A 24192-nucleotide genomic window follows, 5' to 3' on the forward strand; every position below is an offset into this window, starting at 1 on the left:
GCCACCGTTAGAGGGAGCGGTGGGCGGTCCGACATGCGCAGAAGCAAGGGAAACCATTGCTGCCAATCCCAAGTCGGGACTATGAGTATCATGCGAGCTCTCTCCCTTCTGGCTTTCTGCAAGACCTTGTGGATAAGTGCTGTGGGGGTAAAACGCGTAAAGTAGGGGGCCCCTCCATGAAAACATGAATGCGTCCCCCAGGGACCCCTGCCCCACTCCTGCCCTGGAGCAGTACTGGGGACACTTCTTGTTGTACTGGGTGGCAAACAGATCGATCTGGGGAAACCCCCATGTACGAAAAATGCGCCGTAGCAGATCGGAGCGGATCTGCCATTCGTGCGTGAGTGCGAAGCGCCTGCTCAGCTGATCTGCTTTCACAGTGTGAGTGCCCGGCAAGTACGAGGCTTTCAACGTTATGTTGTTGGCGGTGCACCAGTTCCACAATTGGACTGCTTCCGCACATAGGGCACGGGATCGTGCTCCTCCTTGTCGATTGATGTAAGACATAGTGGAGGTATCGTCGGTATTGATCCCGACTACTTTCCCATTTAGGTAATCTCGAAAATGTTTGCAGGCATTCAACACTGCTCTGAGCTCCAGTATGTTTATGTGCAGTGTCTGTTCTGCAGGGGACCATAGCCCTTGCGTCACCTTGTCGCCGATGTGCGCTCCCCATCCTATGTGGGAGGTGTCGGTAGTAAGAAAAATAGAAATGTGCGGTTGGTGAAAAAAGGGCACCCCCACTAGCAGATTCTTGGGGTTTTCCCACCACGCCAGGGATCTGCGCACCTCTGTTGTGGGCGACACCACCCTGTGGACAGTGTGGGATGCTGGTTTGTAAACGCTCGCCAGCCAATGATGCAGGCTTCGCATGTGCAACCTGGCATTTTGTACCACAAACGTCGCTGCCGCCATGTGGCCCAGCAGCTGTAAGCACGTTAAGACCAGCACCGTGGGGCTGTATGTGATGACTTGCACCAGCGAACTGCCACTGCCAGGGTTTTGGTAAAGACTCTGGGGGCCGAGGAGGGGCCGAACGGAAGAACCCTGTACTGGAAGCGCTCCTTGCCGACTGTGAAGCGGAGGAAGTGTCTGTGTGCCGGGTGGATTGTTATATGAAAGTAAGCATCTTGTAAGTCGAGGGCTGCAACCCAGTCTCCATCGTCCAGTGCCGTGAGCATCAAGGCAACTGTGATCATCCGAAAAACGTTGCTTGCGCAAGTAACGGCTGAGGCCCCGAAGATCTAAGATGGGCCTCCAGCCTCCTGTTTTCTTCACTGTTAGGAAGTAGCGTGAATAAAAACCTTCCCCTGGAATTCCTCCGGCACTCTTTCCACCGCCCCTATGAACATAAGGTGATCCACCTTCTGCTTGAGCCTCGCCTCGTGGGCAGCGCCCCTGAGGTGAGGCCTGGTGGGAGGCTTCGTCGGTGGAAGCGACTGGAAGGGGATCATGTAACCCGTGGCTATGACCTCCAGCACCCATTTGTCTGTGGTGATCTTTTGCCATTGGGAGTGGAACGGTCTGAGGCAATGATGGAACATGAGATGAGAGTGGCATTGAGCGATGGTATTGATAGTGCAGCCCCCGACATACCTGTCAAACTTGTTGCCTTTGGGCCTGCCCCGAGGGCGTACGGCTTTGTTGAGAACGTCGCCTAGGAGTTCTGTACTGTTGCTGCTGTTGATGGCGCCCTTGGCAGTAGCCCCGTTGATATTGAGCACGCTGTGGTTGTAAGCGTAGCATCTTTGCTCAGGATAAAATTTTTTCCTCCTGTATGGGGGGGTATAAATGCCCAAGGTTCTAAGTGTAGCTCTCGAGTCCTTACTGGAGTGAGGGACCGAGTCGGTTGAGTCTGCAAACAGCTTTTGTGTATCTAAGGGAAGGTCCACGACCTTCGCCTGTAGGTCCCTAGGGATACCAGACGTCTGGAGGCAGGATTCTCTACGCATGACCACTGCTGTCGCCGTTGAACGTGCCGCCGTGTCTGCCACGTCCAGGGCAATCTGGACTCCCGTCCGCGATGCATAGCCCTCTTGAACAATCGTCTTTAACACCGGCTTCTTGTCTTCCGGAAGTGAATCCATGAGGGGAGTAAGTCTGGAGTAATTACCAAAATTATGTTTAGCTAGGTGTGCCGCATAATTTGCCATTCTCAATAGCAGGGTAGAAGAGGAATATACCTTCCTGCCAAACAGCTCTAGCTTCTTAGCATCTTTGTCCGTTCTCCCCGATTTGTACGGAGAAGCCTTCGACCTCTGCTGGGACGATTCGACCACCAAGGAATTTGGCTGTGGGTGACTAAAGAGGAACTCCATGCTCTTTGCCGGGACGAAGTACTTCTTATCCGCTCTCTTGTTCATAGGCGGGATAGAGGCCGGAGTCTGCCGTATGGTCGTGGCTGACTCCGTAATGGCTTCGTCTAGCGGAATAGCAGTTTTGGATGAAGCCGGGGGTCTCAAATTTATCAGGAGTTTGTGATGTTTCTCCTGCACCTCTGCCGTTTGAATGTCTTGCATGAAAGCTACCCTTTTAAATAGCTCCTGAAATTGTGTAAGGTCATCCGGGGGGCAGACATCCCTGGGGGCCATGGCCTCATCTGGAAAGGATGAGGAGGAACCACTGGGGTAAACCTCCCTTGAGCCCTCAGGCTCCTGCGGTCGATGATATACTTGCTCCCTGGAGGATTGTGAAGGAAAGTCTCGGGGTTCTAAAACTAACTCCCCTTGAGACAACTGCGTTTCCGTCCCCAATCGAGTGTGTCCACGAGGGTATTAAGTGGCCGGGGGTTGGGGGGGGGAACCTGCCCCTGGATGTAGGCCTGCGGTGTCTGCATCCAGCATGATGAGGACGACCATAGCAGCATGGGCAAGGGTCCGGGGATGTAGACCTGGACCACCCACGGAATGTGTACCCCCGATGTCTGGGAGAGCGAGACCTCCGCGACAACACAGATAGAGGTGAAACTGGCTTGTGAGAGTACTCCAGGGGATCCACTCCCAGAAGTGGTTAAGGTGGCCCAAGCCATGGTGACATTGGTTGGAAGGAACGGAGAAGGAGGTTCTGGATAAGCCGGTGGAGACATAGGCCTTCGGTGCGGCGTGTGTATCACAGTGGGAGGGCTTGGTGCTAACAGCAGCGCAGCCCTGTCTGGAGATGGGCTGCGCTGCCGGGTTTTTGATTTCGCCTTGCCCCTCCCCTGCGGGGCCGGCACTGCCCCCTCCCGTGCCGGGGATCTCGGCCTTGCTGTCGGCGCTGCGCTCGGCACAATCAGCTGCGGTGCCGCGTGGGTAGCTTCCTCTGGTGCCTGCAGGCTCCGTGCTTGGTGCCCCTGCACCGTTGGTGCCGCGGGGGCCGGTGCCGCCTACGGCGGTGCCGCCGGGTCCAGCGCTTGCCTCGCTGACGCTCTGGGCGCCGTGCGTGCCGGCTATTGTGTTACCGGAGGCTCAGCCTCTGCCACGTGCGCTGCCGCTTGCCTGAGTATGTGGCTGGGGGCTGTATGCGCCGCTCATCCTGCTCGCTGAAAACGCCGGCAAGGATCGAGCCAGGGAGAGTTTCCTCCGTTTCTGCACCGAGGGGGTCAGAGAAGCTGCCCTCCTCTTATGCAACCCAGAGGGCCCTTCTGGGTGAGGCTTCTCCGGCAAGTCTGGCTGGAGAGCCTTATCAACAAGTGCATTTTAAGCCTCATCTCTCCGTCCTTCCTGGCCCTGGCTGTGAGCTTAGCACAGTGAGTGATTCCCCCAGGCAGCGGATGCATTTGCTATGCCCAACGGAGGCCGGCATAGCTTCGTGGCATGACTCACGCTTTTAAAACCTGAAGAGGCCATTGCGGTGAGTCCTTTACTGTTAATAGGGTACTTAGCACTTAATCCGCGCCTTTCCACCCCAAATAGCGATCACTGGCCTGCGGGCGGCCTAAATGGCCTTCACGTCCGCTCTTCTCTTCTCTGCTCCTCTTTTTTTATTTTTTTGCTGATATTCTCTTTATCTTTGCTTTCTCTCTTTTTTTTTTTTAGTAACCAAAACAACAAATTACATGTAGAAAACCACTATTTAATCTGACTCTGGCCTTAGCCTGAGCGGATTCCGTCTGCAGCCGATGGTGGTTGAGAAGGAACTGGCGGGGACCGGATCGCGCACGTGGCCGGGGGCGCGCAGGGGAGTGCCGCACGTCGGCGCATGTGCGATCCAGGAGAAACTGCTGGAAGATTTCTGATCTGTGGCGCCGGGCGAGCCCGACACCTATTGTGGAGCACCCACGGGGACCACTCGAAGAAGAAGTAATACTTCCTTATTCACATTTTCCATACTATGCACAATTTTATAGATCGCTGTCATACCCATCTTAGTCATCTTTCCAAGATGACAAGTCCTAGTCTTTTTAATCTCTCATACTGTTCCCTAGCCTTACTCATTTTTGTTGCCCTTCTCTGCGTCTTTTGAAACCCTGTTACATCATTTTTGAGATGGGGACTTCAAACAGTATCCAAGGCATTATGATAGTGGCATTATGATACTTTCTGTCTTACCTAGCTCAGTGGTACTCAAAATTATGTGACTTCAGAGCCACATTTGCAATGAACATTAACAGAAAGAGCCACATGACCACTGCATGCCCTGTGCATCAGCCCACCAAACACACACATACAGTAATAGTAAATATATAAATATAACCAAATACTTCAAATATTTCAAATACATTTTCAATACAATGAAAACTAAATTTAACTAATTTATTGCATACCTTTAATTGCCTGGCTGTCCGTATGATATATGGCCCTCCTTCTGAGACACAACCTTGGTGAAGTTGGGTTCTGTGCATGAGATGGAAATTCATAGGGACTCGTGTGTGTTTGAGAGTAAAATGATTTTGCCTGTTGCTTTTAATCTTTGCAGGAAAGGCACTTCACATCTGTAAGTTGAGGGGAACACTGAATATACTTTTTGGCTAATTTTAAGACTTTTTGGAAGATGGCTTACTACTTCCCAGGAGTTCGTATCTGTATTTTGATGAAATTGGCATGCCAATTCATCCGACCTCTTCAATTCTACAAACTCCATCAATAGATCTTCCTCTCCTAGTTATGTGCAGATTTCTGCCATTTCAGATATCTCAATGAGAAATAGATTATTCACCAGAAGCATAAGTTTATTGTAATGCTTAAAATCCCTGAAACTGGCATTGTAATTCTCATTCAGTTTGTCTAGCACATTGCAGAACTGCTTTTGACATGAGAGGGGAGCATCTGTAGCATCAGGGTTTTGCCTCCTCACCTTCTGCATGTTTGAAAAAAGATGGTAGTCACCTTTGCTGATACTGTTGTGTAGTATTTGCAGTTTGACACAGCATGTTTTGACAACTGTGTACAACTTGTACATAGTTTTCCTATTTCCTTGCATCTTCACATTTAACTCCTTTCAGTGCTGAATGACACAGCACAAGAAATACAGTGGAGAGCTACCAGCCCAAGTTGCCCAAGAATGAAAATTGATCAGTTTCTCTGTGCCCAAAAATCAAATTTAAGCGGTTTAAAACATCCACAAAATATGGAAGCATGCTTTCTTGTGAAGGTAATATTATCTCAGTATGCAAAACCAAATCTCTGTACTGGGTGTCAAATTCCTCACACAAAAGCCAAAATTGCTGGAGGTTCCTATCCTGGGCCTTGACCTAATTGTTCAACTGAACTACCTCTGTCATGATGTCATTTAGAGAATGAAACTTCATAAATAATGTTTGCTGATGCACAATGCAACAGTACAAAAAATATTCTTATCTCTTTTCAACACCTGTTTCAGCAAAGCTATAGCCTTGTTTTGCTTACCAACCACAGCAGGAGCACCACTGGTTGTTATTCCTGTAATTTTTTTCTGGTTGTATGTTGAACATTTCCAAGCTATCCAATATGGTGATTTTAATTTCATCTCCAGTTGTTTTGCTTTGCAGAAAAACCATGTCTAACAATTATTCCACCACATCAAGGTCAGCAGCTGTAGCTCTGACAAATAGCAGTCACTCTGGGATGTCACTGATATGCAGGCTTTCATCCATAGCAAAGCTAAGAAATTTGGAAGAAGACAACCTTTCCTCAAGGATCTTTTCAGGTATGTTCTGAGATATATGGTGCCCAGCTCAACATTATTGAATCAGATAGCTGAAGTTTTTTTAAGCTCTTTCTCAAGCTCCTTTTTGTCAGAGAAGTTTTGAGTAGCCTATCAAAATGCAGTGTTTTATCATCTCCCCATCAACAGTGTCTCATCCATTTCATTATTCCATGTATGATTTTGTACGATGCAGTTGTGACTCTTTTGCTTGTGTTAACAGGAAACATGTTTTGTTGTTGTTTTACTCTTTGCTGCTTGAGGTTTTCAAGTCTCTTTCCTGACTTCACTTCCCAGCAAAAAACTGATGCTGAAGTTTGGATGAGTTGTAGTGCACTTTTTTTGTTGCTTTTGCCATGCGCAGTTTCATGTCCACAGCAGTGGGTACTGATGGCCACAGGAGGAATGTATGTGATTGCTCAAAGAATACTAGCTGTTTTTCAACTGGAGTCCTAGTGTTAGCAGTTACAGAAGGCAGGGTAAGAGCAGCGGCTCACTCCCTGCAGGAGCACTATGAATCATCTGTCTGTGGTGCTCCCGGGGACGGGGAAAAGCAGGGACTCCCTTCTTCCAGCAGCACTTGAGTCAGTTGTTTGTGTGGCTTGGGGTGGAAGAGGGGGAATCCCTCCCTCCAGGAGCACCATAAATCAGCTGTTTGCAGTGCTGTGGCAGGCAGCCTTGAAGATATTCAAATCGGACTGCAAAGCAATCTCACAAAACGCAGTGACTGAGCAACGAAATGGCAAATTAAATTCTGTGATGATAAATACAAACTAATGCGCCTTGGAAAACAGAATTCCAACTATACATACAACATGATGGGGTCTAATTTAGCCCTTACTGCTCAAGAAAGAGATTTCAGAGTCATTGTGGATATTTCTCTAAAAACACACACCAATCTGCAGTGGTAGTCAAAAAAAAAGCCAACAGAATGTTAGAAACCACTGGGAAAGGGATAGATCAGTGAGACTCAGTTTGTGGCTTATGAGCCTGTGGCTCTTCAAGGCTCCCTGATTTATGGTGCTCCTGGAGGGAGGGAGTCCCCCTCTTCCCTCTTCTACCCCAAGTGACACAAACAACCTGCCAGTGGGCAGCAGACTCCGACACCATGGCTGCTGCTCAGCGCCACTGCAGGCAGCGGCAGCCAGGCAACAACAAGCTTCACGCACATGGGGCCGGGGGGAGGAGAGCTCCTGCGCCCCACCACAGCCCCCCCCATCCCTTCTGGCTCCTCTGGCCCTGGTGGCCCCACCAGCCCCAGCAGCTCCTCCTGCCCCAGTGGCGGCTCTGGTGAGTCTCCCACATTTATCTGACGGGTGGTGGGGCATGGGGGTGGCAGACAGCATCCATTATTTCTGAAGTCTGTTATATCAGGGTTCATTAAATTGAGGGTTTACTGTATAGTTTCAGCCAGTCTGCCTGGTAGTGAAGGTAGTGAAGGTAGTGAAGGTAGGCCTACCAGCATATAATTGCCAGGGTTGCTTCCAAAGCCTTCTTAAAAAAAGGTATTAGATTAGCTTTCTTTCAGTCATCTGGTACAGAAGCTGACTTAAATGATATGTTTCACACCCCAGTCAGTACTTCTGCATCTCATATTTGAGTTCCTTCAGAACTCTTGGGTGAATCCCATTGGCTCCTACTGGCATGTTACTCTTTCATTTATCAAATTGTTCCAGAATCTCCCCTATTGGCACCTCAGTCTGGAATAGTTTCTGAGATATGTCATCTAAAGAGAATGGCTCAGGTGCAGGAAGAGACCTCCTATCTTCCTTACTGAAGACTAATGCAAAGAATTCATTTTGCTTCTCTGCAGTGGCCTTATCTTCCTTCAGTGCTCCTTCAGCAAGTCAACTGTCCTATGGCCCCATTGATTGTTTGGCAGGCTGCTGTATTTAATTTTTTTTACTGTTAGTGTTTGAGCTGTTGACTAGCTGTTCTTCCATTTGTTTTTGTCCTGCTTTATTACACTTGCACACTTGACTTGCCAGAGTTCATGCTTCTTTTTATTTTCCTCTGTAGGATTTAACTTTCAATTTTTAAAGGCTGCCTTTTTGCCCTAACCACTTTGACTATGTTGTTTAGCCACAGTGCCATTTTTGGTCCTTTGTATTCTTTAATTTGGGTTACACATTTAATAGAAGCCTCTATTATAGGTTTTTTTTTTTAAAAAAAAGTTTCCATGCAGCTTGCAGGCACTTCAATTTTGTAACTAAACCTTTTAATTTCTGTTTAACTAGCTTCCTCTTTTTTCTTTAGTTGCCCTTTCTAAAGTCAAATGCTACTGTAGTGGGATTCTTTAGTTCCCCTTGGCTGTGTCTACACGTGCCCCAAATTTCGAAATGGCCATGCAAATGGCCATTTCGAAGTTTACTAATGAAGCGCTGAAATGCATATTCAGCGCTTCATTAGCATGCGGGCGGCAGCGGCGCTTCGAAATTGACGAGCCTTGCTGCCGCGCGGCACGTCCAGACGGGGCTCCTTTTCGAAAGGGCCCCGCCTACTTCGAAGTCCCCTTATTCCCATGAGCTCATGGGAATAAGGGGACTTCGAAGAAGGTGGTGTCCTTTCGAAAAGGAGCCCCATCTGGACGCTCTGCACGGCGGCAAAGCTCGTCAATTTCGAAGCGCCGCTGCCGCCCGCATGCTAATGAAGCGCTGAATATGCATTTCAGCACTTCATTAGTAAACTTCGAAATGGCCATTTGCATGGCCATTTCGAAGTTTGGGGCACGTGTAGACACAGCCCTTGTCTCCCAAGGTCATTATTACGGTCACTATTATCATGAAGTTCAGATATACATTAGTCCCTCGAGTTACGCGAGGGCTGCGTTCCCATGTGCACTCGTGTAACTTGAATTTCACAGAAGCTGGGGGGCTGCAGCATTTTTCCACAGTGGAATGCACGTTCTGCAGCTGGGGAAGCAGCAGGAGCACGTGGAGCTCCTTTTGAAAGGGAAGTCCTGGGGTTGGGAGAGTAGCTGGGGAGGGTTAAGCCTGGTGATGTGTTAGGGCTGTGGGGGGGGGAGGGGAGGTAGACTTGAGCTGGAGCTGTCCATGGGGGGTTTGAACCAGGGTGGGAGGGTTGAGCCAGAGCCACACATGATGGGGTTTAAACCACAGCCGGTGGAGGGGTTATGAACTAGGGTGGGAGGGTTGAGACAGAGTCACACATTGGGGTGGTCAGCCGGAGCCCTGCGTGGGTGGTGAGCCAGGCCATGGGGATGGAGTTGAACCAGGGTCGGCGATGCTCACGGGGGGGGGGCGGGGTTGAGCCTAGCCATGGGGAGTTTGAACTGGGGCTTTGCAGGGCCAGGGAGGTTGAGCCAGGGCTGGGGGGAGCGGGATTTTCAGTTGTGCTTATCTTGTGTTAATGCGCTTTAAGTGCAACTCGAAATCGCGCATTTCGAAGGTTTACTGTGTGTTTTTCTTTTGGGCCAGATCTTGTGCCCCACTTAGGATTAAATCATGTCTCTCTTGTGGGTTCCAGGAGCAGTTAGCAGTCATTTATGGTGTCAAGAAACTTTACCTAAGCATCTCATCCTGATATGACATGGACAAAATCAATAAAGGGATACCTGAAATCTCCCATTATTATTTAGTTTTCTATTTTTATTGCTTCTGTAATCTCCCAGAGCATTTCACAATAACATCACCATCCTACTCGAGTGCTTGGTTATAGAGCCCTACTGCTATATTTTTATGAGTCAAGCATGAAATTTCTATCCACAAAGTTTCTATGGCATAGTTTGATTTAATATTTTTACTATATTTGACTGTATTCTTTCACATATAATAGCACTCTCTCCCCAGCCCAACCTATTCAGTCATTCCTGTACATTTGATCCCCTTATAGTACTGTGTCTCATTGTTTATCATCATTCTATCAAGTTTCAGTGATGCTTACTGTATCAATATCCTTATTCATTATGAGGCACTCAAGTTTCCCCACATTAGTATTTATACTTCTAATATCTGTATACAAGCTTTTATAAAATTTGTTACTGGTTTGCTGTCTGCCAGTAGATGATGTAATTCAATGCGACTTTCATTTGACTGTTTCTTGTCAGCTTCAACCCACACTTTATCAACTTCTATCTGCTCTTCCATACTATGATATAGAAAATCCCCACTAACAGATCTCCCCCTACAGGATGTCTCAGCCTGAACCATGTACTCCTCTGCACTTCACAGTTTTGCCCCAGACCTTATTTTAAAAACTCTTCTACAATACTTTTAATTGTAAATGCTAGGAATCTGCTACCTTTCCCTATGTCACTGGTATCTACATGTACCTCCTCAGCACTGAACTTAAACCTCTCTAGATGTCTTGAGTGATCTGCTAATTGCAAATCTGGCAGGCAATTCACCATCACAACCCCTAGCTATATTTCTAATTGTCAAATCTCCCATTAGTATTACCTGTCTCTTCCTAATAACTACAATTCCCTTCCCCAGAGAGGTACCATCAGCGTGAAGGGATACCATGACATCATTTGGAGAGAGGGTCCCAATTATGGGATCATTTTTCTGCACTCCACTCTGATGTTCTCCTTTCCCACGAAAGTAGAATAAATTTTGATGGGAACATTGAGATCTGTGAATAGCAGAATACCAACAGTAAGTCCTCCTCTTTACCTGAACCCGACAGTAATATATAGTTGCAGGCAGAAGTCCTTTCATTTCATAGCTGAGTCCAGGCCCACAGTAACAGATCTGCATGCATCCTTCCACACTGCCCCACTCCAAACGATATTCTGTGACGTCAGCTCCATTACTTATCGGGACCTTTAAAGTTAACAGAAATAATCAGGACTTAAATTCACTGCCTAAAAATTGGACCAAGCTTACCAAAGCTTGACTACTTTCTCTATACAACAGCAAGCCAATGAATGTAGCATTTTAAGTCGGAAAGCTGTAGAAACATTTCCACAGGAAAGTCATTTTATGGTAGCATCAGCCATCTCCAGTTTATTATAGTACAAGTAAAACATTGCATTGTTTTATTAGTCTTGCACACATTAACATGCCAATGGATGATGTTCGCAGTGGCACAGTATTTATCCATGGGGCTTTTTCAGTTGCTTAAATACTGAAGAGACACTAAGTGTAATCATAAAATCTATTAAATATGGATATACTTCAAAGTGATTTCTCTTAAAGGAGTAGATGAAATAAATTAATGATGCAATAAGAATTAATCTCTTCTTTCTTGGAATATGTGACAGTGCAATGCTGCCTCCTTCTTGGTACCAGTACGAGATCTGCTTCTCACTAAGGCTATGCTGTCATGAATGCTCCAGGACAGTTGTTTTTTTTTTTTAAAAAAAAAGGGAATCGTTAGTTTAAGAAGTGAACTATATGAAAAAGGGACTTGTTTGAACATAAACAACATTTGGGAGGACTGTGTTTGATGTCCTGTAGCTATGATTGGCAGAAATCTCTCTCTTGTATAAGTTACAGCAAATTGTGACACATTATGGACTTCTTTTAGATTACATCAAAAACTGATAAAATGCATTTAGCTTGCAAAGTCAAACACTAGAAAATTAGGATGTACCAGAAGCTAGGTTGGTTATGTACACTGCAATTCTGCTCCCTTGTCTTGATGAATTATGATATAGTAGTTAAATATATGATTATATACAGTAACTCTTCATGTAAAGTTGTCCTAGTTAATGTTCCGTTATTAGGTTGCTGATCGATTAGAGCACACACTCGTTTAAAGTCATACAATGTTCTAGGGTTGTTTGGCTTACCCCATTCTGCCTGCCCAGAATTACAGCTATGGTGGGGGCACAGGGACTTAACCCGCTCCACCCACCTAGCATCTCAGCTGGGAGCAGGAAAACTCCTGACTCTGCTACCTGACAGGAGCAGCGACTGGGCAGAACAGAAGGAAGCCACCAGGCAGACTGGCCCTGCAGATTTCCAAGACCAGCATCTGACGAAGTGAGTCTGTGCTCATGAAAGCTCATGCTCAAAACTTTTCTGTTAGTCTATAAGGTGCCACAGGACCCTTCGTTGCAGGCAGACTGGGAGAAACCCCAGTGCTCTGATCCAGTATGTCCATGCCTCAACCAAGCTTTACAATCACCATTGGTGAGTACAGTATTGAATTGTTTAAAATTATTTAAAACTTATACAGCAGATGTATATAATGTCTTATGTCTGGCAAAAAATTTCCCTGGAATCCTTCATCCTATGGAGAAATTGGATTTGCTTAAATGGTTTCCCTTAAAGTAATATTTTTTCAGAATGTAACTACCATGTAAAGCAAAGAGCTGCTGTACTACTGTTTCTAGAAGAACCCTGCCTTATTGTGGACACAGAATGGACAATTAAAGAAAAAGGCAACTGTTTGAATATGTTTATTCTCATTTTGCAGTTCATGGTTCCATGCCTAACTTACTGCACGTTGTCCAAAACCTATAAGCAACACAGAATTTTTTTTCCTCAGGGTATTTTCAATCTTGGTACTTATAATAGTATTTGCATATTGCACAGACATTATCTCAGCTATAAGATGGCAGAATTACTGACATGGGTGCTGCCCTTGCTTTATGAAAATTGACTTATGCATAAATCAAAGACTTTTTATGCAAAACAGGTCATGTAACATGTCATTTTAGAAGTTGTAATCCTCTGAATCTGTATATCCTGTTTTGGTGAATGTATCTTTTTTGAAAGTGAAGAAATAACTGGGAACCTGTGTCATTAGCACAAGTATTCTAGTAAAAGCCATTAGGGATACTTTAGAAACTTGATGGTTTGGTGATCAAGTCAACCACTTGCAATGGTTTGTTTGTCCTGTAAGCCCAAACTGTGGTTGGGTCTTACAGATATGTGACCATACCACCCTAATACTGGAGCCCATTTTGGAGCTGGTATTTTTCCACTTAAGATGTGAAAAATTAAAATTAAGTTAAACAATTACTGCCATTGTCAAAATGGCTGTAAAGCATGCGTGTGTGTCGAGGGGGAGGACGATGAGGTGTTAGAAATCAAAGAACAGAGGGGGTGGCCTTATGCCAGGAGACCCCCCCTCCTCCACTTACCACCCAAGATACCTGCTAGAAATATCTAAGACTGAATGGGTAAGAGTTGGGCCCAAGCTAGATGGCTGCCTAGCTTGTGAAAGAGATGATTAGAACAACTATTATGGTAAGAATTTGCATGTAACAATTATGTAACATGTAACGGGCACTTTCTCATGCTCCTCTACTAACATCATATATGCCATCATGTGCCAACAATGCCCAGATGCTTTGTATATTGGACAGACTTCTAACTCCCTTAGACAAAGGGTCAGTGGGCACAAAACAGACATCAAAACACTCCAGATCCACAAACCAGTTAGTCAACATTTTAATGGAATGGGGCATTCTGTCCATGACCTAAAGATGTGTGTGTTACTGAAGAGGAATTATCGCACCGTTTTGGAAAGAGAAGCAGCCAAGCTGGCTTTTATATTCAAATTCGGCACATTAACACATGGTTTAAATCACGATGGGAACTTTCTGAGTTACCATAGGGGCTCGTCTGCATACTTGGCTCAATCTAATTCTTGACCTTCCCCCCGACCCCTCCACTCTCTGATTTGCTCACCTTGATTATCTTTTTCTGATTTGTCCTCCGTGCTTACTGTTTTTGGTTCTCTGTGCCTTAAATATTGAGTCTCTTCTGGTCTGGCTATGGTCTGAAGAAGTGGGTCTGTCCCACGAAAGCTCACCTAATAAACTATTTTGCTAGTCTTTAAAGTGCTCCTTGACTGCTTTTTGCTTTAACAATTTCTTAGTGTATCAAGTTTAACTGGCACCTTTTGTTTATTTTGGCATAGTAATTTACGTTCATCTGTCAGTTCTCACTTGCAATCACTCAAATATTCCTTTTAATATGAAATGAAACACTTTTGTTTACTATCAAGGCTATTACTTGGGGGAGGGCTTAGTGCCTTGATCAGCACTCTGGGTGACAATCCCAAGGGCACCCCTCTGATCCAACCTTTCACAATTACTTTCCCCATTTTATAGATGAAAATTGAAGCAAAGAGGCTTGGCTGAAGCCACACAGTGAGTCAGTGGAAGCGCCTGCATTAAAAGTCATAGAATCATAGAATGCTAAGACTGGAAGCGACCTTGAGAAGTCATCGTGTCAAGCCCCCCGCCTCATGGCAGGACCAACTACTGTCTAGACCATCCCTGATAGACACTTACCTAACCTGTTCTTAAATATCTCCAGAGATGGGGATTCTACAACCTCCCTAGGCAATTTATTCCAGTGTTTGACCATCCTGACAGTTAGGAACTTTTTCTGAATGTTCAACCTAAACCTCCCTTGCTGCAGTTTAAGTCAGAACCTCCTGACTCCCACTGCAGACCAGTCTGTCTTGTTGTCCAAAGGGCATAGCATCCCCAGCTCCCAATATCTGCACTTGAATTTGTGAATAACCCAGCGCTTCTGCATCTCGGTTTGCAGGGATCTTAATATAGGCCTCAGGTAAATGAGGAACACACAACACAAGTAAAATGCTGGTTTAAAGTGATTTGTTTGAAATCACATAGGAAGAGTGGGGTAAAGCAGTGATAGAACAATTCTCCTGTGAAGCATGCACCTATATTAACCATGAGACCACCCCTTATCTTCCTGCATCCCCCTACCTTGGTCTCTACACACCTTCCAACTTCTGAAACATATGATTAAGTGGTTTACACTTCCCTCGCAACCATGATTCATTCCCAGAACAGCAGTCATCCTGTGCACTGAATGAGGCATGGGTCCTGTGTAAAAATTAGTAACTGATCATGAAATTAAGGCTGCACCCTTACACAACACATGAGGTCGTGAATTAAGGATAAACATTCAGCTTAATTCTGGCATTTCCTACCTTGGGTGTGCTTGACTCTGAAACCTAAATACAATGCTATTAACATACAAAAATTGAGTTTATTTTTAAAAGAAAAAAATAGTAAAAAGAAACCTATAATATGCAACTTTAACAACCTCCCCCATCATCCAACGTTCAGCACAGTCTGAGCTACAGAATTAATGACAACAATCAATGCAGTAAGTGTTGATTTAGTGGCTCCGGTAAAGACACACTAAATCAATGGGAGAGCACTCTCCCATTGATTTGTGCACTCCACCTCTCAGAGAAGAGTAAGGGAAGTTGACAGGAAAGCATCTTCCATTGACCCAGCCGAGCGTAAAAACCATGGCAAGGGGGCCTAGCTATATTGAATTCAAGTTATGTTATTCACATAGCTGAAGTAACATAACTTAGATCTCTTATAGTAGACAACTTTGATGTGGGAGTAAAGGCCTACCCTTAGTGGTTTAACCTAAAGAATGTGTTCATTTACATATTAGAGGCCAGTTCCCCAGTTGAGAAGCAGGGGTCAGTGTTCCCTATAAGATGTGCACTTGTGCAGCTGATCAGGAGAGATTCAAATGCTGCCTCTTTGGTTAGCAGAACGCCCTCAGCTAGGTTTTGTTGCTACTGTTGGTGTACATTTCCACATTCCTCAGTGCACATTAAGTATTTATTCCACACATGGATGGAAAAAATCCATACGTGGATGGAAAAGATAAGAGGGGACACTGGTGGGGGTACCCTTTCCTAAGGATGCCAGCTCTCTGAGTCCACAAGGCAGTGTGTTCCCAATGGTCTGTGGGTATCATACATTACAATGTTCTTGTGCAGTTATTGTTTTGATATGCTGCCGAAATTTTGCTGACGGTGCAAATGAGAGAAAAGAATGATATTTTTAAAAAAACATATTTCTCTCTCACCTAGACCTTAAACCAAATTTCATGGGACAAATAAATGATACTTTGTTTGTTACTTTTGCTCACTGAGACCATTATACATAATAGGAACTTTTCTTGTGGGCTTGTACAGAAGTTTTTTGTTTTTTTTTAAAGAACATTTTATAGATGCAAAAATGTACCTGAAAAGCCCCCATCCCTTTCGCATTCTTCTACAATACTAACTCCCCATTCCATATTAAACAAATTTTTTTAAAAAAGTTAAGACTTCTTCCCGCACATTAGTGAAAAGTTTCTTTCAAATTTAGTCTCCATTAGATTTATTTTGCTTACTAAAAATCACACACTTGGAACTGGGAACTTAACAGATAGACTCTGTAAAATTATTATTGATATGATGCTATAAAGCATACATCCGCTTAGAAAAATGGTGAATATAAAATAATAATTTGTATTATGTGGCTTCCTGGAATTTTTGTAAAAGAAGATTAAACAAATGGTTTTAAAACATTAAAATGAATCTCTCTCAAATTCATACTTACAATTTATCTCTAATGGAGAAACCCATAATACAAACAAAGGAACAAAAGGACATTATGTGTTGAAGTCTGAATATGCATAGATCACTTAGCTAAAAATATTGTATAAAGGAAATGGCATATGATGCTTTGAGGACTTCCATACATTATGTTTAAGTTTCAATGTAAAGATGACAGAGACAGGCAGCTTTTTTTCTTTCTTTTTAAACGTTGCATTAGCTACCGTTTAGGCTTTTTAAAATTGATTGAAAAACACAGAGGGTATTAACCGTAACACATGAGCTAAGCCTAAAATACACAGAATAATGAAATATTCCTACCTCCCAAAACACATGAGCACATGTTGCCAATCTACATGTCACTTGAGGGGGTTTGCATTGATCTGGTGGTCCAGGGGCTGTAGTAATTTCACATTTTTCTGAATAAGGTCCAAACTATTAAAAACAGATTGACATAATTACTATCAAGTTTTTAAATAAAAGTTTTGCCCTAAGTATTTGTATATACTACTAGAGTTTGACATTCATCAGCAAATATTGTACGACTGTAATTTTAAGATGTCAGGGTTCATTTCAATGTCTGAACATTATTTAGAACTACCATGCCATTCTGTCTCTATTTGAGATGTAGTGTGAATAAACATGGCAATTTACATTCTAATTTAGAAGAGAATATTACTCTGTAAGTCACAGTTGCCAGGTGATACATGACATAAAACTGTATATTTCATTTAGATTTAAATAAACAGAAGACTGCAAATAATAGGCTACAACTATCATTCTTCCTCTAGATTTTAGAAAGCAATTCAGCATCCATGACCATTCAACCTTTTGCCTCGTTTGCCAAAGCTGCCAACTAATGATAATCATGATAAAGGTTTCTGTGAAGTGGACTTCAGCATAGTATTAAATGAACTGAAGTGCCCACTCATTTCAGTTTTAAATTAGGACATTGGGTATTTCATAAATCAAGTATTTTACAGGAATGGTTGATTTTAAAATAGTTAAGGCAAGGTTAATACCCAAAATACAGGGAACCAGAAAATATTCTACACTCTGTGAAGTACCATGTTAATAGATTAAAAAATAAAAAAAGAATATAAGAAAATGCTGGTAGCTGTGCTCCAGAAAGCCTTCAGCGGTGGAAGGCACACACAACAATCAAAGTGTGAAACGAAAGTATATAAAATCATTTACCTACTCACTTCATCGGGGTATTATGATAATTTATTAAACTTTATACAGTGCTCTGAATAAATGTTACATCATCATATTGTCATTTAGATTTAAGTAATAACTAGACATTTTCTCTTTGCTTCATCCAACCAACCCAGGTTTATTTAAACTGATCTTTTCCCTGCTGGTTAACATAGTGCTGCAGTAAATCATCTGAACCAATTAAATCTATATTAAGAAATTTGCATTACAAAATTTCTTAACATCATACAATTTGAAAAGAGAAACACATATAAAAATGATTGCATTTTCTGTTAGTTATTTGATTTCAGTCTCCTTACCCCAGCTTTGTTAGCTGCTCGCAGCCTAAAACTGTACGTCTTTCCAGGAAGAAGGTTGCTTACAGTGCATTCAACATCAGAGCCTTGGTAAACCTCTCTGTGTTCGTCTGTTTCTACAGAAGACATTTCCAGACCATAACAGGTAATAGGAGACCCACCATCTGCCTGAGGTGGTCCTAAAAATAAGGAAAAGGATTATATGGTTTTAAAAATACATCAGCACATTTTGATGGCTCAGACTATATCTACACTATAGACTTCTGGCACCTTTGCTATGTCAGTCTGGGGAGTGAAGAGGTGTGATGTCTGATTGACACACTGGTGCTGACAGAAGTCTTAGGATAGATCCAGCAGCACTGGCAAAGCTGCACCTTTACTTCAACAGTGTGTTTTATTTGCAAGAGGTGGTTTTACTATATTAGGACAAAGCATAGCTTTTTTGACATAGTTTTTTGGGGGAGGCATAGCTCGGCAGTTTGAGCATTGGTCTGCTAAACCCAGGGTTGCAAGTTCAGCCCTTGAGGGGGCCATTTAGGGATCTGGGTCAAATATATTTTAAAAAAACAAACAAACATCAAGGATGGTGACAGGTCCTGCTGTGAGGGGAGGGGACTGCGCTGAATGACCTCTGAAGTTCTATGAGATAGGTATATCTCCACATATTTTTATCCATACTCGGAGAACTTCGATGGCATATTATACTGGTGACATGCCAACATTGGTAAAGCATTCCTAGCACACACTTGGCCTTTGATAATAGTCACATTAATAATTACCCCATCTCAGCTGAATTTCTTTTGCTTTTGGTCTGCCCTGTAGTCTGGGAGGTTGGCTTGGACCAGGAAGCACTGCTGGTGTCTGCACCAATAATGAATCAGATGTCTGTAAAGGAAAAATGTATAAAACCCTTAATATAATTGAGCATATTTTGACCTTACCTCAAAGAGTATAAGAATACACTAAACTAAAAAAAATTTCATAAATGTCATAAAAATTAGTGAGGTAAAAATATTGATAAGTAGTTCCATGCAGATCCCAGTTTAGGGGGAGAGCTATAAAGAGAGATCAATAACCAAGGACAATGGGAAATAATACAATTTTTGCATTACTATAGTTATGTTGATTTGGATGTGATTTTTTATAGTTATACTGGTACAAACCTAGTGTAATATAGATATGCCAGTATAAAGGTGTCTTACACAAGTATAGCTTATTTCCCATCTCATGCCAGAATAATCCGTAGGAGTATAAGAATTTTTATATTGGTGAAACTGTGTCCCTACTAGAGGTTGTACCCCTTTAATTATAACAGTGCAGGTTTTGCTGTAGACAAGGACCAAGAGACGCTAAGTAAAAACTGTTACCAAAAGGTACCATTTTTGTTTTGATAGGATGAATTATGCATGTCTGCACTACTTTGTACAATTTAACATGCAGTAACCTTCCAACCCCAATGCGGGTTGTGTGCACAGCATACCCCTTGCACAGCATGGGTTCCCGGCATATGCTCAAGCAAGGGCAGGCTAGAGGATCAGAAGTTGTGCAGCTCTGCCAATGCACATTTTTGCACAGGGATCAGAGGTCGCTGCAGAGCACTACTGTGTGGCCCAAGAAAACGTTTGTTCCCTGCCTCACCTCCACAGGGAGTCAGCCCAGCTATTTAGACTGGGTGCTAGAATGAGGATTTGGCTCTATGAAACATGAATATGCACACTGCTATACTGAGCTAAACAGATATTGCTTTAAGAAAGCTTTATTATTTCCAATAAATCATAACAGAAAAGTGAGGCAATTATACTGTCGTTATCCTGAAAATCAGAACAACAGCTGGAATAAGTAAAATATTTATTGGCAAATAAATTTTTCACATTTTATTTCTCTATGAAATGGGAGCAGACATTCTAAACTTCGGGCAAAATTTTCTGAGCTCCCAGTTATAGACACTGTGTTACATTTTGGCTCTACAATTACCCTACAACATTCAGTGTTCCTAGCCTGATCAGCAGACTTTCTTCTTTCTCTCTCTCTCTCACACGTGTGCGTGCGCGCGCGCGCACGCACGCACGCACACACACAAAATGACAGACAATATTACCGAACTCTGTCCTCCTTCCCCAATGCAGTATACACGTAAGCGGTAAGAGCAGCCTGGATTTAGTCGATCACATAAATATTCCCTAGCAGCTCCACTGTATATTACGTCCCAGTTGTTTCCTGAAAGGTTAAGAATTAATGTGCAATGAGCCAAGGTGCAATTTTCAGAATTTCAGTATTAGACATAGTAGGTATCCTAACTTCATTAAACAAATGTGTGTCATTTGTCAGACAAATTCAAACCTTGCTTTGAATTTCCTGAAAATGATCTAATTATCTCATGACTATAGTTTCCTAGCCAAATTTGTGTAAATTTGCTGGACTGAAACATCTCCTTTATCTGGCATACTCATTAGCTAAGATGTACAATTTCTATTTTATAAAGCAGTTTAAATGTGCTTACTGGCCCAGTAATAACAGTATAATTGAATAGATGGAAGAAAAATAATAAACAGAAGAACTCATGAAAAAGATACTTTAATTAAATCATACATATTCATTTTACACAGCAAGCCTGCTACACTTCCTAAAATAAAGTCTAATAAAGCTAGGCTGATGCTTAAGCAGTAGCAAGAGGAGAGAAAATTATGTTACCGACCCTTTGCAACTGGAGTTGAGATTTTTAATGAATCTGTAAACTCGGGGATTGAACTTTACAACTGCAGAATTGCTAACACAATTTCTGTTTTTAAGAATGGGGAAAAAAATGATCCGAGAAACTACAGGCCTGTTAATTTGACCAATTATAGGCAAGGTTTTAGAACAAATTTGAAAGAGAAAGTAGTTGAGGACACAGAGATAAACAGAATGGCTGCAGCCACACTTGGCCAAAACTCCAAAATGGCCATGCAAATAGCCAAATTGGAGGATACTAATGAGGCGCTGAAATGAATATTCAGCACCTCATTAGCATGCTGCCAGCCAGGGCCTTCGAAAGTGCCATGGCTGACAGCATGCTAATGAGGCGCTGAATATTCATTTTAGTCTGGCACTCAATGAAGTGTCACATCTGGCCCTAGGGATAACACTAAGGCAAAAGTCTCTGACAACTGTCCACATGAGCGCATGTGCCCCTAGAATGCAATCCACATGAAAAGGCACATGAAGGAGAACTTAAACGCCAGGCTTCACCACCCTTCCAGGACAGGGATGCTTTCCTGAACTGGGACCTTAGCTCTATCTTAGCCTGAACCACCCTACACACATAATTAGCTATGACCTATGGGCAAGAACAGCTATTATTCCAAAAGTGCTCTGCCTCATTCCTCCCCAGCGGCCACCTTTTTGATGATGGCAAATGCAACAGCAATGTCAACTAAAAGCTGAGTCACAAGGAAAGTGTCAACTCTGGCTGACAAAGGGTACTACTATGTGGTCTTATCTGTAATTTGGCCAGTCACACAGAATGACTCTAATACAAAGATTAAATTTGGACAATCTCTTTAGGATACACCTGACAGACGAGTAATTACAACTTGCAAGTGCATTGTTTCTACAGTCAGAAAAACGAACACCTTTCATCTTCCCATGAAAACATTTCCCAAGAGTACCAATCAGGATCAAATACCCATTATACTAGAGGCAGTATCTAAACATACAAAAGCAGTCCCTGCCCCATCAATTTTACAATCTACAGAATTTCAAAAGAATATCAGAGATACAACAAGATGCCCAAAATTGGTGAATACTGTATTTACTGTATTTGAAAAGTTAATTCTTACCATTTATGCCTTCAGAAATCTCCACAACGTATTTAGTTATTGCTGTTCCTCCATTGTCTTTTGGTGGCTCTACCAAATATGAACAAAAAGTCAGGCAAAACACACTTTTTGGACACTACTACATTCACACAAAACAGATAAAATCTTTGTCTTAAATATTTTAAAAAATGTTCTCAAAGTCACAAAGGCCCTGCAAAGCCCCTACATGCCCTTTGTGCGCCACTGAAAATCTTTCTGTTTGAGCTTGCTGATAAGTGTGTGGTGGGGGGGTTAAAATATATCATGGGGATATGATTTGTAAAGTGCACTAATGCAATATTGGGCATTAATTGGTTTAGTGTGAACATGCAAATTCTACATGGACCAATTAAAGAACAGCCTATTAGTGCATTTTAGAAATCACGCCTTTGTGGCATGCACTGCTGTTTCATGTAGACAAGCCCTTAATTGAGAGCAAGAGAAGTCTATTGCAGGATATCTGGAAATATTTGGAGGAAGCACAAAAATTCAGCCATATATTCAAGCCTGATCATCCTCTACAAGTAATAGCACAACAACTTCGAAAGAAATTCATAATTCATGATACAAAAATCAATTTGGATTACAGACTGTAACCAACCAGGCTCGGGTTCCCCAGAAACGAGGCTGCACCCAGAAAGCGAGTGCTATATTTGGTTTATTGAAAGCGCGTGACACCCACGATGGGAGCCCCGGAGATGCTGCAGTCACCAGTGGGGGAAAACCCGACGCGTCGGAGCTTCGCTCGGGGAGAGGCTCTGTAACAGGCCTCCTAACACTAGCTGATAAAGCTTAACTTATTAACATAAGATTGCCTAAAATTGCCTATGCATTCCTTATCACTATCTCTTGTGGCCTACTGCCAGCGTAGCCTTGAAGTTTTGGCAAGCGTGCTTTGCTTGCAGTTGTTGCCATGGGAGGGTTAGCTGTTTTGCAGCTTTTCACCTTGCACAGACTGGTCTGTTTGGAATTCTCCCGAGGATTCACAGAGGGGTTGGACTGCACTCTCGACCGTTACAAAGTCTTCTCGCACCCTACACTCCTCCCCGTGACCCCTTTGTGAATTCTGAGGCTAGTAGGAATCAAGTGAGGTGGTTGATGCTCTTCTGGCAACACAGCGTGCACCTGTGGAACAGACTTGACAACAGCATGTGAGAGCAGTGAAAGCAAAGTTACACAAAAGGGTATAGTTTTGCAAAAGAGCAGGAGTAGCACTGACACCTATAAAGCATGTGTCCATGAGCCATCCTATGGCCATACTGTGGGGCAGACAAAAGGCAGACATGTTGATGGCAGTCTGTGCCAACGTTACCCATATGTTGGAGCTGTCACTGCTACGTGGGCCCAACTCTGAGGCTGTTGCTACAGCAGTCCAGAGGTACCCGTGACCCACTCCATTAAGGGGATTGGGGTCCGTACAGTAACAGGGGCGATGCCCTTGACCCACTCAGTGTCCTGCAAAGCCCACACCACTGCTAGGATCTGCTTTTCCAGGGGGGTGTACCCGCTTTCGACTTTGTGGAGGGTTCGTGACCAGAAGCTGATGGGTTCTTTTCGCTGGGTTCCTACCTACTGCCACAGACCCCAGGACGCCATGTCACCGACGGCTGTTACCTCCAGTTCAAATGGCTGACCCTGCAGCGGTGCAATGAGGTGGGTGTGTGCCACCACCGCCTCTTTGCAGAGGTCGAAAGCTCGTTGGTGCTTCTCTGTCCAGTTCCACTGGGTGGCTTTGCGCTCAAGCTCCTGTTACGACGGTGTCTAGGGCAGCTTGAACAGTCGGTTCATCTGGTCTCGAGATCATAACGTCGTCGATGTAGTGGTAGCAGGCCATCCGGTCAGGGAGGTCCAGACGCTCCAGATCAGCCTGCACTAGCTGATGGCAGATCGTTGGGGAGTGCTTAAAGCCCTGTGGTAACACGGTAAATGTGTACTGCTTTGTTAGCCACATGAAGGCAAACTGCTCTTGACTCTCGGGATGAATGTCAATAGAGAAAAACGCATTGGCCAGGTCTATGATTGCATGCCACGGCAAGGCCACCACAGCGATGCGCTCCAGGATGGTAACCATGTCCGGAACTACGGCCATAGGCTCCGGGGTCACCTTATTGAGTTCCCGATAGTCCACTGTCATGCGCCACGATCCATCCGGCTTCTTCACTGGCCAGATGGGGCTGTTGAAGGTGCTCAGCATGGGGCGAATAATCTCCACCTGTAGCAATGCAGCAATAGTGTCACTAATCTCGTGCTCTCCACCAGGAATGCAGTACTGCTGGACTGACACCGGGGTCTGGGGGACCGGCAGGCACACAGGGTCCCATTTGGGATGTACCCGCAGTAGGGGCTCCACAGTTCTGATTGCCCGAATGTAGCGGGGGTGCCCAAAAGCAAACAGCCCATACTGTGTATCCACACACCGGACACGCAAGACGTCCATT

The 24192-nt window shown here is 43.9% G+C and overlaps 1 protein-coding gene across 4 annotated transcripts in view; it reads right to left on the minus strand.

The window, feature by feature from the left end:
- FNDC3A (fibronectin type III domain containing 3A) overlaps positions 1-24192 on the minus strand; it is a 224663-nt gene that overhangs the window by 22490 nt on the left and 177981 nt on the right. For all 4 annotated transcript variants that reach the window (XM_074987823.1, XM_074987830.1, XM_074987839.1 and 1 more), the window contains 6 exons: positions 21737-21805; positions 20017-20135; positions 18698-18803; positions 17922-18097; positions 16726-16839; positions 10737-10886 (listed from right to left, as the gene is read on the minus strand). In XM_074987823.1, the coding sequence (XP_074843924.1) occupies positions 10737-10886; positions 16726-16839; positions 17922-18097; positions 18698-18803; positions 20017-20135; positions 21737-21805 (734 nt within the window). The remainder of the gene's footprint in view (positions 1-10736; positions 10887-16725; positions 16840-17921; positions 18098-18697; positions 18804-20016; positions 20136-21736; positions 21806-24192) is intronic.

The sequence above is a fragment of the Carettochelys insculpta genome, chromosome 1, assembly GCF_033958435.1.
Source record: "Carettochelys insculpta isolate YL-2023 chromosome 1, ASM3395843v1, whole genome shotgun sequence".
In the NCBI taxonomy this organism is placed as follows: Eukaryota; Metazoa; Chordata; order Testudines; family Carettochelyidae; genus Carettochelys; species Carettochelys insculpta.